The sequence below is a fragment of the Globicephala melas genome, chromosome 2 (assembly GCF_963455315.2).
Source record: "Globicephala melas chromosome 2, mGloMel1.2, whole genome shotgun sequence".
Classification (NCBI taxonomy): Eukaryota; Metazoa; Chordata; class Mammalia; order Artiodactyla; family Delphinidae; genus Globicephala; species Globicephala melas.
This window is the reverse complement of record NC_083315.2, coordinates 110596563-110614669: the sequence shown is the minus strand read 5'-3', so window position 1 is coordinate 110614669 and position 18107 is coordinate 110596563. Positions and strand designations below refer to the sequence as shown.

Here is an 18107-nt window from a genome sequence, read left to right as displayed (position 1 = left end):
CTGTTTATGTGCCCTTGCAAGCTGGTGAGGAAGAAATGAGTAACAATAGAGTGGCAAGTAGCAGATTAGACATATATTCCCTAGGGATATAGATGGGTTAACAACTAATTGGCTGGGCAAATTGGAGATTTTATGCAGAAATGAGATTTAAATTGGGGTTTAAAGGATACTTGGAAGTTTTCTAGGCAGATGAATTTAGAAGGATCATTGTGCAACAGTGTGTGCAAAGGCATGGAGGTATGAGTCAATTCATCCTGGTGCAGGTCCTGGTGGCTCTCCCTCTATAGTGTGTCCAAAGTCTGCCATTTCTATCCATCTATTGCTAATACTCTGGTTCAAGGTGCAGTAGTCTGTAGTTTGGCTACTATAGTTGCCTCTAAAGTAGTCTTCCTCCTCGTCTTCTATCTTGTCCCTCTACAATCTGTTCCTACATGTTATGCTGAATTAGTTTTTCTTTTTTTTAAAAATAAATTTATTTATTTATTTTTGGCTGCGTTGGGTCTTTGTTGCTGCATGCAGGCTTTCTCTAGTTACGGCGAGTGGGGGCTACTCTTTGTTGCAGTGCGAGGGCTTCTCATTATGGTGGCTTCTCTTTTTGCGGAGCGCGGGGTCTAGGCGTGTGGGCCTCGGCAGTTGTGGCATGCGAGCTCAGTACTTGTGGCTCTCAGGCTGTACAACGCAGACTCAGTAGTTGTGGCACATGGGCTTAGTTGCTTCACGGCATGTGGGATCTTCCCGGACCAGGGATCAAACCTGCGTCCCCTGCATTGGCAGGTGGATTCTTAACCACTGCGCCATGAGGGAAGTCCCTTTTTTTTTTTTTTTAAATAATTTACTTTGGCTGCACTGGGTCTTTGTTGCTGCACGCAGGCTTTCTCTAGTTGCGGCAAGTGGGGGCTACTGTTCGTTGTGGTGCGTGGGCTTCTCATTGTGGTGGCTTCCTTTGTTGCGGAGCACGGGCTCTAGGTGCGGGGGCTTCAGTAGTTGTGGCATGCAGGCTCAGTAGTTGTGGCTCGTGGGCTCTAGAGCGCAGGCTCAGTAGTTGTGGCATGGGCTTAATTGCTCCGCGGCATGTGGGATCTTCCCGGACCAGGGCTTGAGCCTGTGTCCCCTGCATCAGCAGGCAGATTCTTGAGCACCTTGCCACTAGGGAAGTCCCCTGAATTAGTTTTTAAATCATAATTATATCACATCATCTTCTGACTTAAACCCTCCAGTAGTTTCTAATTGGCCTTAACTAAAACCTAACTTTTTTTTTTTTTTTTTTTTTTTTTTGCGGTACGCGGGCCTCTCACTGTTGTGGCCTCTCACTGTTGTGGCCTCTCCCGTTGCGGAGCACAGGCTCCGGACGCGCAGGCTCAGCGGCCATGGCTCACGGGCCCAGCCGCTCCACGGCATGTGGGATCCTCCCGGATCGGGGCACGAACCCACGTCCCCTGCATCGGCAGGCGGACTCTCAACCACTACGCCACCAGGGAAACCCCAAACCTAACTGCTTAACACTCAGGCTTGGAAGGTCTTGTATAAGTCCCACCCAGGTCTCTGACCTCATTTAGTACTATATAACACCTAGCCCATTGCACTTACAGTATGCTAGCCTTCTTTCTGTTTTTGGAACATTCTATGTACATTTTTACCATGGGGTTTTTGCACTTCACTTTGTTGGAAGCTTTCTATTCCCAGGACTTTTGAATGGTTGGTTACTTCATATCATTCAGGTCTCAGTTCAAATGCTTATGTCCATTGACATTTATCCACCTAATTTAAATTTACCCCTAGGATACTTTTCATATCAATCATGATGTTTTAATGTCTTCACAGAGTTTACACTGTCTGAAATCTTGCTCTTCTTTGAGTTTTTGTTTGTTTTATTGTCTATCTCCCCTCTAAAGCTCCATGAGAGATGGCCTTATGTCCTGCCTTATACCTACAAAGACAAGGAGGTATAGATAGGGCTTGATATTTAGTAGATCTTCAGTAGATACACTGAATGATTGAATGAGTGCATTTTGTTTGCAGCTGCAAGTATTTTGGTATCAGTGGGATATGGGATATGTTTGTATAGCTCAGGGAATACTGTCAAAAAGGTAGACAAGAGCTTTTTATGACCTGTGAAGGCCTTTCTGGTCTAGATAGTGAGTATGGACTTTACCCTGCAGTTCAGGAAGGATCATTAAAGACTTGTGAGGAAATTTGTCACAGTCAGATTTGTGATTTATAAAGATCACTTTGGCAGTCTGGTGGAGCAAAGTACTGGAGGAGGGCAAGAATGAAAACAGACTACTACGGGTTAATTATCGATGTGAACTTTAGACAGTTGCTGGAAGACTGGATTGGTGGGAACAGATTGAAGAGGTTGGGAGATGGGTTGTATTGGGTTGGCCAAAAAGTTCGTTTGGGTTTTTCCACAAGATGCTATGGAAAAACCCGAACGTACTTTTTGGCCAACCCTGTATAAGGGTTGATGACCACCAATTAGATTGGAGGGATGAAGGAAAGGAAGGGGTAAAGAATGACTGCCAAAATTTTGGCTGAGTGATTGAGAATTTGATTTTAAGTTCAGGAGGTCTTTAGAACATGGAGTTTTGTAGGATTCAAGTGCCTTAAATACCAGTATTATGAGTTGACATTAAAGTGAAAGTAGTTTACTTTAAATAGGATGAAAGTGCCACTCAATTCACTGTGAGCACCTAGGAACTTGGTTTATTCTTCCCCAAATAGCTACAGAAGGGTAGGTGTTAGTGGGGCCACTTTCTGTTTGTTTGTTTAAGAAAAGATTTGATTCATTTTTAGAAATGAGCAAGTTCAATTTTGAACAGATAATTCGGCCTGAAAATTTTAGAGGACTAGGTGTCATGCGAATTAAAAAACCTTAAGTTATATTTGGAGTTAGAATTGCTTCATTATAAGGCCATCAGGAAATTATAAAGTATGTCACCATATAACAGAGTTCCCTTAATGGATAGTTTTTTTTTTTATCATTCTTTTAAATATTTGAAGATCGTCTAAACACAATTTTAGTTATAGCATATTTGATGCTAAATTTTTCCAGATAATAGCTGACAAATTTAATTGTGGTGAATAAGATAGCATATATATTATATCTTAGTTCAGAGCTCAGACTCTGGAGTCAGCTCAAAGTCAGTCCAAAAGTCAGTGTTGCCACTTTGTAGACAGATAGCCATGGACAAGATAGTTAACCTCTTGATCTTAATTCATCTCTAGGATGGGATAATTATACTTAATTCTCTTTAGGTGTGAAAATTAAAATTAAGTATGTGTGGTATTTAGCATAGTGCCTAATATTTTAGAGGTATTTGTAAAAAGATAGTTTATTAAAAAACTTTTATCATAGATAAGTTAAAATGTATTAAAACGTCGAGATAATCATATAATGAACCCTATCACATAGCTTCAATAAGTTTTAACAAATATCCCAGTCTTATTTCATTTATACCTCCCCAACTGTACTATTTTGAGGAAATCCAAGACTCAAATAGTTTTATCCATAATTTTTCTATATGCATCCATAAAAAATAAGTGTTCTTTTGTTTAGCACAGGCAATATAGCCAATATTTTTGTTGTTTTTGTTTTTGTTTGTGTTTTTTTGCGTTACGCAGGCCTCTCACTGTTGTGGCCTCTCCTGTTGCGGAGCACAGGCTCCAGACGTGCAGGCTCAGAGGCCATGGCTCACGGGCCCAGCTGCTCCGCGGCATGTGGGATCCTCCCGGACCGGGGCATGAACCCATGTCCCCTGCATCGGCAGGCAGACTCTCAACCACTGTGCCACCAGGGAAGCCCTAGTCAATATTTTATAGTAACTTTAAATGAAGTATAATCTATAAAAATATTGAATCACTATGTTGTATACCTGAAACTACTAGAATACTACATGTAAATAAACTGTATTTCAATAAAAAAATAAATTTTCATCATTAAAAAGGGATTCTTTAAAAAAAAGGGATTCTTTTTTGTTTTTTAACATAATTGCAATACCGTTATTACACCTAAAATAATTATAATAGTTCTTAAATATTATCAAACATCAAATCAGCATTCATTGTTCCCAATTTTCTCATAAATTTTTTTCTTCACAATTGGGTTTTGGGGGGTTAATATTTTATGTTATTAATATGTTAATATTTTCCCTTGCTTCCTTTATTTTTGTAATATATTACAAGAATATATAGCAAATATATAAATTTATCTGTAAATGATGCATAGTATTTTACAAGTTAAAGATTTATATAAATCGTATCATATTGTATGATTCTTCTTAATTTGATTTTTATCTGGTAATATTTTTTTTGTTTGGTAAGATTCTTTCTTGTAGTTCATCCATTTCCACTTCCGAATCATTCATTTTTTTCTTTTCTTTCTTCCCTCCCTTCCTTTCTCCCTTCCTTCCTCCTTTCCTTCCTTCCCTCCCTCCCTCCCTCCATTCTTCCTTTTTTTTTTCAAAGTATAATTCACTTACAGCACTATGTTAGTTCAAGGTGCACAACATAGTAATTCAGTATTTCTGTACATCACAAAATGATAACCATGATAATTCTAGTTACCATTTGTCACCATACAAAATGTTTACACTATTATTGACTATATTCCCCATTCTGTACATTTCACCCCTGTGACTCATTTATTTTGTAACTGGAAGTTTTGTACCTCTTAGTCTCCCTCACATATTTCATTCATTCCCCCATCTCCCAAGATGATTCATTAAAAAAATATATACTTGTCATTATTAAAAACAATCTGGAATAGGTTACAACCCAATTTTTTACCATTTCAGTTTAAAATTTGATCAGAAGAGTAAGCGTGTATACTCTAATCAGGCAGTTAAAGGAGGATCTGTATATAAGGAATATATCAACTTTAGCTATTATCTATCATTATTGGCCTGTGTGCATTGTCTGTTCAGGAAATAAAAGGCAGACAACAGATCAATGAAGCCTTCAGAACAGGATAGCAGTTTCACTGGTGGAGCATTTTGTAAAAACCTGATTATTTTCTCTGTGAGATATTTCTTCCCAGTTTTATTGAGATATAATTGACGTGTAACATTGTATTAAAGTGTATAACGTAATGATTTGATATATGTATCTGTAATACTAGACTGAGGACTTCACATTTTGCTTTTGAAGAAAGGCTACTTAGAATTTTGAAGAGGTGTGGTAAATATACATCTTTGGAGTTAGTGTTAATAATGGGACAAAGATTGAGTAAACTTTTCAGCAGCAGAAATCCTTGAGGATCCATTTGTTTATTTATTTTTTAAATCACAATTTGATTGAGAGGAAAGTAGACATGGTTGGATAAAGGGGGAAATTGTTCTAGGATGAGAATATTAAATAATCTAAAGATATAAATTCTTCCAAAGTTAATTTATAGAATGCAGTTTGAAAGAAAATATAGAATTTGCTTTAGAACTTGACAGATCTTAAAGTTCTTCTGGAAGAATAAATAGGTGAGATTATTAAAGAAAAATCTGAATAGTAGCTAGTGTAAACTTTCAGTAATTAAATCTTTATGATAACTAGCCCAAGAGTTTATAAATCATTGGAGTAGACTAGCCCTCTAAACAATCAATTGTGTTTAGAAATTGAATGTAGGGCTTGCCTGGTGGCGCAGTGGTTGGGAGTCCGCCTGCCGATGCAGGAGACGCGGGTTCGTGCCCCGGTCCGGGAGGATCCCACATGCCACGGAGCGACTGGTCCTGTGGGCCATGGCCGCTGGGCCTGCGCGTCCGGAGCCTGTGCTCCGCAACGGGAGGGGCCGCAGCGGTGAGAGGCCTGCGTACCGCAAAAAAAAAAAAAAAAAAGAAAAGAAAAGAAATTGGATGTATTATAGTGGTAAATTATATAATGTATTAATATTTTATAATATATTAACATAATATATTAAATGGTATTAGAATATTTGCTTTGTGGTTTGATTAAAAATCAGCTTAGTCCTTTACATTGTGTATTTAAATAAATTCTAGATTTATTTAAAATAAATGAAAAAATAAAACCTTAGGAAAACAAAAAGAAAATATTCTCAAATGTTTATCAGAATTTGGTAGGAAGAATGACTTTTAAAACTTGTTTGTGTTAGTCCTATCTGTCATTTAAAATTTATTCTATGTAAAAAAACAAAACTGCATATCAGCTACAGTATTAGCCGTAACCATGAAAGTGACAGAAATATAAACTTGTAATCCAGATAAATCTTCCAACAAATTGGTATTTGTTAGCAAGTATGACCAAGGCATACTACCTTTATTATGCAGAGAACACATACAAGTTTTTGGTCAAAGTATAAATGCCAATTTAAATAAATTAGCCAATGACATTATGGTACAGTGCTCAAGATGAAAAAGAAGACAACAGGGAAAAATGTATCCCCTTACTAGTAAAAAACAAAACATTTAAAAGTAAAATTTCATGTCCTTTTCACCCATTAGACATTTAAGAACCTTTTTTTTTTTTTACAAAAATAACAAAATCGTAATGGATTAGTACATCCATATCTACTGATAATTTAAGCTATTAACAGTCCTTTTGTCCCCTAGCTTTATTGAGGCATAATTGACATATAAAATTGTAAGATTTTTAAAATGTACATCTTAGTGATTTGATATGTTTATACATTATGAAAGGATTCCCCTCATTTAGTTAATCAGCATATCCATCACTTCACGTATTTATCTTTGTGTATGTGTATACATGTGTGTTTGAGAGAGAACATTTAGTCTTAGCAAATTTTAATTATACAATACAGTTTTATCAACTATAGTCACCATTTTTTATATTAAATGCTCAAACCTTATTCATTTTATAGCTGAAAGTTTGTACCCTTTTACCAACCTCTCCTTAATTCCCCCATCCCCAGCCACTGGCAGCCACTTTTCTACTGTTTCTATAAGTTTGACTTTCTTTTTTTTTTTCGATTCTCATTTAAGTGATATAAGGCAGTATTTGTCTTTCTCTGGCTTATCCACTTAGCATAATGCCCTTGAGGTCCATCCATGTTGTCACTTAACAGATTTTTTAAAAAATCAGTTTGCTGAGTATAGATTCAGTATTGATGCACATTCAGTACGTATGAAAATATTTAGACTCTTGGATCCAAGAATCCCTCTACTGAAGAAATAAAACTGTTCACCAAAAATAATGCTATTTATAATAGAAAAGCCAGTAAGCTGAATGCTTATGATTTATATAATAGTGACAAGCAGGAAAATTTTATGTTATGAATATTATGCATAGTGTACTGGTTAAGAGATGAGTTTGAGTTGAGGCTTTAATTTATTAGCCCTGTGACCTTAGTAGAATTACCTTTTTTTGTCTCATGTTTTTTCATCTGTAAAACTGAGCTAATAAAACCTACTTAATAGTGGGTTTGGTGGATGGATTAAATGAGGTGTAAAGTTTTTAAAATATATACAGGTGTTCCTGGCTTATTATGACTCAGCATGGTAGTGACACATAGCCAGATAGGTAGGTAGACAACATAGAAACATTCTTATGCTATTTTAATTCAAGTAAATCATGATATAAAATTATTATTATACATAAATACTGATTTTGCAACCAAATATAAATTGCCGTTAACAAACACTGGAAGGAACTAATCCTGTTAGGGCAGTTTGCCCTCCATCTGCCTACTATTTTCTCTAATGTACTTGAATTTGTAATAAAACATGTTTTAAAATTAAAGAATACATGAAATTCACCTAGAGAGAGTTATGAAATACATCAAGACCACATTCTGTAGGAATACAGCTGTCAGATACCTCTCTTGGATTTCGATAGTGATTTTTGCCTCTCCATCCTTCCTGTGGAGAACTCACCTCAAGGGCAATGATATGTACAGCTTGGCACACAGACTGTTGTTAGATGCTCAGAAAACATGTGTTAAAAGCATTATTGACTTTTATGTAATAGACCAGTGTATTATAATTTAAATGTGTTTGGATATTTGTGTATTTTATTTTAAAAGAACAAATCGCTTATAAAATTGAGGTTAATTTGTGTGACATTGAGTATCTTCTGTGTTCTAAGTAAAGCAGTGGATAATAAAAGGGAAAGGAGTCATGCCAAGTTGTTAACAATGGGAATATTTAAGGGCATGGGATTACTAGGATCTCATTTATATGAGAATATTATAATGAACATGTTTTAAATTTGACAAAGGATAAAAATCCTTAATTTGAAATATGAGTTCCATATAAACCATCAGGTGTTTTAAGTTAAGAGTTTTATATTTGGGGTTATAGATGCCATTTATTAGTAATTGTGTTACTTTTGATTTTCTAAAATTATCATGGCATGTTAACAGTCATGCTGGTTAATATAAAATAGCACATGTAAGAAAATTACAAAAATAATTGTTTTTAATGAGCTCAATATATTAATAGTAGAAAAATGAAATTCCCTCAAAAAATGAACATAAACCTAGTGCTAGTATTGTCTTAGTTTTTTGTATTCTTTAAAAAAAAATTTTTTTATTGGAGTATAGTTGATTTACAATGTTGTGTTAGTTTCTGCTGTACAGCAAAGTGAGTCAGTTGTAGATACACATATATCCATTTTTTTTTATTCTGTTCCCATATAGGTCATTACAGAGTATTGAATAGAATTCCCTGTGCTATTCAGTAGCTTCTTATTAATTGTATTCTTTTATTAAGTGTATATTTTAGCAGAGTATTTAAAGCTTAAATTGGATATTTTGGTTTTCATTAGTATTGCATTTTGTTTTATTTTAGCTTCTCACCATGGCTAACTAAAATTCTTTTTTTTACTTTTCAAGGAAAGCAAGTCTTGCTCTGATTCGAAAAATGATTCATTTTTGCTCTGAAGCACTCTTGAAAGAAGTTTGTGATTCTGATGTTGGTCACAATTTGCCTACAGTACTAGTGGAAATCACTGCAACAGTTCTTGATCAAGAGGTTAGTTTATTATCTTTGTTGAAATTCCTGTAGCTTTAATTCCCATTAGATAGTAGTCAGTAAAATAATTTAACTTGTGTCTTAATTTTATTAAATCATTTTGTCTGTACAAATGATTGCATTTGTCTACTCCACGCAACTAAACTTATTTTTATCATTTTCCCTTAATTTCCTTTTTTTTCCCCCCAGGACGACGATGATGGCCACTTGCTGGCTTTGCAAATCATAAGGGACTTAGTAGATAAAGGTGGTGATATTTTTTTGGATCAGCTAGCCAGACTTGGTGTAATTAGCAAAGTGTCAACTTTGGCAGGTCCTTCCTCTGATGATGAGAATGAAGAGGAATCAAAACCAGAAAAAGTGAGTGGTCTTAATTGCAGTGGTATCTATCAGGAATAGGGTTTCTTTTGAGGAAATGTAGTTCCAGTTACAATGGGTTTTGACAAAATAATGGCAGTATGGAGTAGTATTATAATTTTTTAAAATTTGGTCACTTTTCTTTTAAAATACATCATTGGTAAAATTTAAAACTTGAAGAAAAGTTGCAAATAAAGAATATCAGAACATCCTCTATCCAAAATCACTAATTATTGACATTTTGCTCCATTTGCTTTGTTCCTTACAAAGACACACGTGTGCACGCACATTTAAAATATATTTTTTGAGGGAATTTCCTGGCGGTCCAGGGGTTGGGACTCCGAGCTTTCACTGCCAAGCGCCCGGGTTCGATCCCTGGTCGGGGAACTAAGATCCCATAAGCCACGTGGTATGGCCAAAATAATAATAATAATGATGATAATAATAAAATATATAATTTGAGAGAAGCTGGATACATAGTGCCCCTTTTTGTAAATTTATTTATTTATTTTTGTTTTGTTTTGGCCGCACCTCGTGGCATGTGGAACTTCCCTAAATAGGGATTGAACCCGTGCCCTCTGCAGTGGAAGCACGGAGTCTTAACCACTGGATCGCCAGGGAAGTCAGTGCCCCTTTTTATACCTAAAATCTTCACCAAAAAACCAGGACATTGTCTTATAGAATCCTAGTATAGTTATTAAAATCAGGAAATTTAATATTTATAGAAAACGTTATCTAATCCAGAGACAGTATTCAAATTTGCCATTGCCCTAATAGCAATGCCCTCCTGCGGCCCACGCCACCCCCCCACCCCCCCACCCCAGAATCCAGTCTAGGAGCACAGTACATTTCGTTGTCATGTTGTTCCATTTCTCAGCGTTTCTTTTTCTTTCATAGCCTTGGCATTTTTTTGAAGAGGACAGACCACTTAATTTGGACAATGACCCTCACGTTGTGTTTGTGCCATGTTTCTTCATAACTAGATTCAGGTTGTGTGTTTTTAAGCAGAAAGACTATGGAGGTGATGTTATGGCCTTCTCATGTGTAAAATGTGCCTTTTTAGAGGCACATGATGTCTGTTTGCGCTCTTGCTGTTGACGTTAACTTGGATCAGTTGGTTGTGTTTGTTTCTACCAGGTTTCTCTATTGTAACGATTTTTTTTTTTGCGGTACACGGGCCTCTCACTGCTGTGGCCCCTCCCGTTGCGGAGCACAGGCTCCGGACGCGCAGGCCCAGTGGCCATGGCTCACGGGCCCAGCCGCTCCACGGCATGTGGGACCCTCCCGGACCGGGGCACGAACCCGTGTGCCCTGCATAGGCAGGCGGACTCTCAACCACTGAGCCACCAGGGAAGCCCTGTAAAGATACTTTTTCCCTTTTGTAATTAATAAGTAATTTGTGGGGAGATAATTTGAGACTGTGCAAATACGCAGTTTCTCTTTAAACTTTTATCCACTAGTTTCAGTACCTATCGATAATTCTTGCCTTAGATTGCATATTTAAAAATATGCCTTATTTGTCTCTACCAATTGCCAGCAATGATTTAGTCCTACCATTTAGTGAATGCTTCCTACATATTAGCGACTGAGTATTAACAGTTTTGAGAGAATGGTAGGGTATGGTAATTGCAGAATCCTGAGTGGTTTAGTGTATGTGTGTGTTTCCTAAATTACTGGAGATTTAACAAAAAACAAAACAAGAAGTGATATCTGGGTTCATCCCCCTGGAATTCTTTCATTCAAGAAATAGGTTACAGATCCAGCAGTCTTTGTAGAAGTTAACAAGCAAACATTTATATGAAAATGATAGGAACCTACAATAGCCAAAGCATCCTTGAAAATGAACAAAGTTGAAGGACATACACCAGCAGATTTCAAGTCTTATTATAAAGCTATAGTAAGCAAGAAAGTGTGGTAGTGGTGTAAAAATAGATTAATGACCCACACATATATGGTCAATTGTTCAAAGAAAGTGCTAAGGTAATTCAGTCACAAAAGGATGGTCTCTTTAAAAATGATGCTTGAACAAGTGGATAACATATGCAGAAATATGAAATCTTACCCCTTTTAACAAAAAAAGAAACCATGAACTGAAATGGATGGGCTAAAACTGTAAGGCTTCTTAGAGGAAAAAGAAGAAAATCTTAGTGACCTTGAGCTTGACAGAGATTTCTTAGATAGGACATTAAAAGATTATAAAAGAACAAAAAAAAATTGTTTTCATTAAAATTAAACCTTTGTTCTTCACACTACATTATTATTTTTTAATATATTTATTTGGCTGCACGGGGTCTTAGTTGCAGCACATGGGATCTTCATTGTAGCATGCAGGGTCTTTAGTTGAGACATGCAGGATCTTTTAGTTGCAGCATGCGAACTTTTAGTTGCGGCACGTGGAATCTAGTTCCCTGATCAGGGATCGAACCCGGGCCCCCTGCATTCGGAGTGGAATCTTAGCCACTGGACCAACAGGGAAGTCCCCAAAATACATTATCTGGAAATGAGAAGACAAGCCAGAAAATTCTTTGAGATTTATCTTTATTCTTTGAAAATACCTTCTTCTTTTGTTTGTTTTTTGGCTGCACTGCCTGGCTTGTGGGATCTTAGTTCTCTGACCATAGATTGAACCCCTACCCTCTGCAGTGGAAGCATGAAGTCCTAACCATTGGACTGATTCTGGCCTTCATTTTTTTTTTCTATTTTATAAATATATTTATTTATTTATGCCGTGTTGGGTCTTCGTTGCTGCATGCGGGCTTTCTCTAGTTGCAGTGAGTGGCAGCTACTCTTTGTTGCCATGCGCGGGTTTCTCATTGTGTTGGCTTCTCTTGTTGAGGAGCACGGGCTCTAGGCACGCAGGCTTCACTAGTTGTGGCTCGCAGGCTCTAGAGCACAGGCTCAGTAGTTGTGGTGCACGGGCTTAGTTGCTCTGTGGCACGTGGGATCTTCCTGGACCAAGGTTCAAACCCATGTCCCCAGCACTGGCAGGTGGATTCTTCACCACCGCACCACCCGTGAAGCCCCTTGGCCTTCATTTTCAATGGACATTTTCAGTTCCTACAGGGATTCTTGGCTGATCATTTTCCAGCACTTGAAGAGATATTTCATTGTCACCTGATGTGCATAGTCTCTACTGAGAAGTTTTCTTCCTCTGGCTGTTTTTAAGACTTTATAACTTGTTTTTAGCAATTTGACTTTGATGTGCTTAGCTGTTTGGTTTGTGTGTGTGCATGCACATGTGGGTTTTCTGCCCCTGCTCAGGATTATTTAATTTTTTTTGGTCTGTGGGCTTACAGTTACATCACATTTGGAAAAATTTTGAACTGTTGGTATGATGATTTTCCACTCTGGCTGTTAGGAATGCAAATGTCTGACCACCCTGTGTGACCTCTGAATTGTTCACCTTACCATTTTCAAGTCATTCTTTGCCCTGCCTTATGGAACATCACCTGTACACAGATGGGCTGGTACTCAGTAGAGATGTCCTGGTGACCGCTTTGCACATTTCTAGAGGCTTTTTGTGCTTGACTCCCTGATCCTGAACTCATCCACCACATATTCCATTTGCCTTAATCTCTTCAAACACAGATCTCCATTTCCTCAACTTAAACTGCTGGCCTCTGTGTTCCTTCTTCTTAAGACCTTAGCCAGAAACTCTGTCTGAGCCTAAGGGGCTTACCTTATTTGTTTCTGTTTTCTGGGAGATCATGCAGTCCTTTGTTGCTTGTTGTCCAGTATTTGAAAACACTTTTTCATGTATTTTGTCTGTTTTTTTTAGTTGTTGACAGTGGATAGGCAAGTCTTGATCCTTATTAACCTATCATGGCCTGGAGCACAAGTACTATGTTTAGGGAAATTTATAATCCATATTTTATAATCTTATTTTAGTGTTATAAGCTAAGTACTACTTCAGGGAAGAAGCATGTAAAAGATACATTTAAAACAATTTTAAGTATAGTAAGTCTTCATAAAGTTTAAAAGTACTTTACCCATATACGCATGCATGCACACACATGCCAAGATCATATATGTTAATGATGAATATTCTTAATATTAAATGTTGTCAACAGAATAAAAATTTTTTTGATGCCGGGGTAGGCAAACAGTGTTTACAAGTTATTTTTCTTTTAAACACGCTATAGCTAACATTTTGATGATTATAGGAATAATCCAGTATATTTGATTCACTTGGCTAAGGTTGGGAACTTATAAATTATATTGTTAAAACACATTTCTGGTCATTCTTTTGCACCCTAGGTTTGGATACCATTGATCTAGTGTAAACATTCATTTTTTACAAATAATCTGTTAGGCCCAGAGATATGGTGAGTTTATCAAGTCCTAGATAATTAGCTAATTGTGTGTAAACCTAATCCATTTGTCTTCTTTACCTTTATACCTGGAAATGTTATAACTTTGGTTATTATGTGAATTTCTTGACTTTTTTTTAGGATGGACTTTTAAGATTATAGGTAATTAGTTGAATCAGAATATGTATTAAAATACAGGCAGATGAATATTGTATTCAGGATGTTTTAATTCTGAATTTGATTCATGGTCATGTTTTTTTAAGTACTTATGAATATTTGGAATATAAGTTATTTCCCACGTTTCATTGAATAATTTTACACATTTAGGAAGATGAACCACAGGAAGATGCTAAAGAATTGCAGCAGGGTAAGCCATATCATTGGAGAGACTGGTCCATCATTAGGGGAAGGGACTGCTTATATATATGGAGTGATGCAGCAGCCTTGGAACTATCTAATGGCAGTAATGGATGGTTTAGATTTATCTTGGATGGAAAACTTGCCACCATGTATTCAAGCGGTAGTCCTGAAGGTGGATCGGATAGTTCAGGTAATATTTTGTTTCTGTTAAAATGTTTTACTAGTTTCTGTAATTTTGATAATTTGTTTTTCTGCTCATATTTTTGCCACCATTGTCATAGCAATAGCATGTCCTTGATGATCATATGGCCATTTCTTTAATATTAACAGAGAAAAATGATTGTACCATGAAAGCATTTCATACTTTTTTATTGTATGAGACAAGGAATAGCATTGTATCAATATCTACTTTTACTGTCTCCATCCTTTAGGTAAAGGTGCCTCTTATCACGTAATGATGAATTGCACATGTGTGATGCTGTCTCAAATTATCTTTTCCCAAAAGCCTTCTACTTTAAAAAAATTATGGCTGTAGGATTGTTTTAATGCTTGAACCTAAATAATATCAAACCAGTGAGAGTATATCAGAACAAAACTTTGATGAAAGTTTTTTAATAAAATTGATATTTCAATAGGTAGTTTCCTTAAAAAAATGGAATATTTGAAAGGAATGAAGTTTTAAAACAAACATTTTGTCTTTATAGAAAGCAGAAGTGAATTCTTAGAGAAGTTACAAAGAGCTCGAGGCCAAGTAAAGCCATCTACTTCAAGTCAACCTATACTCTCAGCACCGGGACCCGCTAAACTCACTGTAGGGAATTGGTCACTAACATGTTTGAAAGAAGGAGAAATTGCTATTCATAACTCAGATGGCCAGCAAGCAACGATACTGAAAGAAGATTTACCTGGTTTTGTGTTTGAATCTAATAGAGGAACCAAGCATTCATTTACTGCAGAAACTTCTCTGGGTAAGTATGTAGGTATGTCAGTTTAACAGATAAGAATAAATGAATATGTTAAATTGCAATAAGATATGTTCTGTGAAATAACTTTTTTTTTTTTTTTTTTTTAAGGTTCAGAATTTGTGACTGGCTGGACTGGCAAAAGAGGCAGAAAACTAAAATCTAAGTTAGAAAAAACTAAGCAAAAGGTATTATTTATGGGATTTGCTTTGTTTTTTGTCTTTTATACTGATGTAGCAAGGCTTCAGGGGTAGATCGTAGGCATTTAAAACATTGAGCCATGTAACATAAGCTACCCTAATCTAATGTATTTTTAGTTTTCCTCTTTCTGTGCTTATTATTTTCTGCAATATGTATACATTTACATATAGTTTTTATACTATAAGTAAACACTTATAGTTTTTATAAGTATAAAAAAACTTACAGTTTTTATACTATAAGTATAAAAAAAACTTAGTTTTTATACTATAAGTAAACACCAACATTAAAATAGAAACAAAATTGAGACAAAGTATAAAATTTAAATTATTTTAAAATTATGTGCATTATTAATGTCACAGAAACTTTAAACTCATGCTTTAATTATGATTAATGATAGTATTTTTAGTGATGTAGTGGGATTGAAAATGCATTATTATAATTTACAGTCTTGATTTAATACTTCGTGATGAATCAATTTGAATTCCTGGTTCTAGATTCAGATAATTTGATGCTTAGTTTAATGGCCATCTCAGATGAAACCACTGTTTCAAAAAGATACAGGAGCAAATATGTTACTGACTCCAGGAGCAAATATGTTATTGACTCATATTACTAGTTTTTAAATTCTATCCATTTATTATGCATTGGTTTTTTTCAAAAATAAAGCCATTATATTTCTTTCTTTTTTTTTTTTAAATTGGGGTATAGTTGTTTTCCAATGTTATGTTAGTTTCTACTGTACAGTGAAGCAAAGTAGAGTTCCCTGTGCTATACAGCAGTTTCTTATTAGTTATGTTTTATACATATTAGTGTATATATGTCAGTCCCAATCTCCCAGTTCATCCTACCCCACCCCACCCCACTTTCCACCCCCCTTGGTGTCCATACGTTTGTTTCCTACATCCATGTCTCTATATTTCTTTTTTTTAAATAATATTTATTTATTCATTCATTCATTCATTCGGCTCTGCCAGGTCTTAGTTGTGGCACTCGCGATCTTCACTGCTGTATGCGAGTTCTTGGTTGTGGCATGCTGGGTCTTCAGTTGCAGCATGCAGGATCCTCAGTTGCAGCATGTGGGCTCTTTAGATGAGGCATGGGAACTCTTAGTTGTGGCATGCGAACTGTTAGTTGTGGCAGGCAAACTCTTAGTCGCAGCATGCGAACTCTTTAGTCGCAGCATGTGGGATCTAGTTTCCTGACCAGGGTTCGAACCCGGGCCCCCTGCATTGGGAGGGCAGAGTGTTAACCACTGGACCACCAGGGAAGTCCCAAGCCATTATATGTCCATCTATATTATATCAATTGTTCTTGAATTTTTTAATTTTTAAAAGAGAAAATAAAATCTCATAGTTAGATTCAGTATCTTCTGATGACACATTTTTATTTTACCTAAAACAATGATACAGTTTTTTCATATAGTATGTGAAGAATGCTTTTGGGTGATTGGGATGGGGGGTACTTGTGCGGCTTTGGCCATAGGAATAGTCATAAGGGGTTTTATTTGGAGCACTATATTATATAATATATATATGTTATATATGTTATATATATTCATTCATGTCTTCATTTCCAGTTGTAAATTTGCTAGGCTATCCCAAAGATATTCCACATTTCCACATGCTAGACCTAGGAAAGAAAATTGCTTGCTTGCTTTTTCTCTCTCTCTCTCTTTCTTGCTTTCTTTAATTTATAAATGTATATTACCTCTGTAGCTATATATATTATTCCATGATTGCTTCTGTGTTTTTCAAAAAAGAGTGTGAAGCCAGAGGTTTTTTTCCAATTCAGGATATCTTAAGGGCATTTGAGGAAGAAATATCTCAATTGAAGGTAGCCATTAGATGGTAAAAGGAATTTGAACTAAATACAGTTTTCATTTTCATGATAGTTATGTTCTATAAAGCTGCCATGAATACTGAACCATTGTTTCTTGGAGAAATACAGGTTTAGGTTCCTGTGAGGCTCTGGTCACATTTTTAAAGTTTTGTTTTGTTTTGTTTTGTTTTTGCGGTGAGCGGACCTCTCACTGTTGTGGCCTCTCCCGTTGCGGAGCACAGGCTCCGGATGCACAGGCCCAGCGGCCATGGCTCACGGGCCCAGCCGCTCCGCGGCATGTGGGATCTTCCCAGACCGGGGCACGAACCCGTGTCCCCTGCATCAACAGGCGGACTCCCAACCACTGCGCCACCAGGGAAGCTCACATTTTTAAAGTTTTTGCTGCACAGTGCTTGCCGAAAAATGACTGTGAAAAGTGCTGCAAGTATTGATTTGTGGATTACAAATGAATTTTAATGACTAGTTGATTTCACAAATATTAAATTCTCAAATAATGAGGCTCAGCTGTAATTTTTATAAAGCTACCGGTCAGCTTTCTCAGGAGTTTTTTGGAATAAAAACTTTTTTGGTGTTGTATTAACCAACAAATCTAGATTAACTCCCAGGGAACTGAACTTTTACAGTACAAAAGAAAAGTAAATCAAGGAGAGGATATAGTCTCAGTCCTGTAGTTTCATTTTCTTAAAAAAATATGATTATTGATTCAGATCCTTGAAATCAGTAGTAAATCAGTGATCATGTGGCTCTTTTGCATATGAAAGTAGTATATATCAACATACAGTAATTTTAGGTAAAAATAATTTTAACTATTAGTTTTAACCTGTTTTTATTTCTTAATATTGTTTATAAAGGAATATTTTCTTCAGTGTTGTCTGATATCCAGAACTTATCTTTTAATTCTGAAAGGCATACTAAAATAGAATGGGAAGGTACTATTAATTCATTTAGGGAGTGAAATTTTTTGTTACATTAGAGCTATGCTTATGATTTAAATGAAATCACATAAATCTTAAATTTACATTATTTAAGCATATATTTTAAAGAATGTTACATACTAAATTTCATCAGACCCAAGCCTTGGACATGTGTGGGTTTCTCTCTCAAATAACATTAATTTAACTTAAATGAGAGGTAATTAGTACCCA

At 36.1% G+C, this 18107-nt stretch overlaps 1 protein-coding gene across 4 annotated transcripts in view; it reads left to right on the top strand.

Annotated features, from left to right (window-relative positions):
* Positions 1 to 18107, top strand: part of HECTD1 (HECT domain E3 ubiquitin protein ligase 1) — a 91479-nt gene that overhangs the window by 35400 nt on the left and 37972 nt on the right. For all 4 annotated transcript variants that reach the window (XM_030854719.3, XM_030854720.3, XM_030854718.3 and 1 more), the window contains exons 11-15: positions 8795 to 8933; positions 9123 to 9293; positions 13928 to 14150; positions 14665 to 14928; positions 15034 to 15110. In XM_030854719.3, the coding sequence (XP_030710579.1) occupies positions 8795 to 8933; positions 9123 to 9293; positions 13928 to 14150; positions 14665 to 14928; positions 15034 to 15110 (874 nt within the window). The remainder of the gene's footprint in view (positions 1 to 8794; positions 8934 to 9122; positions 9294 to 13927; positions 14151 to 14664; positions 14929 to 15033; positions 15111 to 18107) is intronic.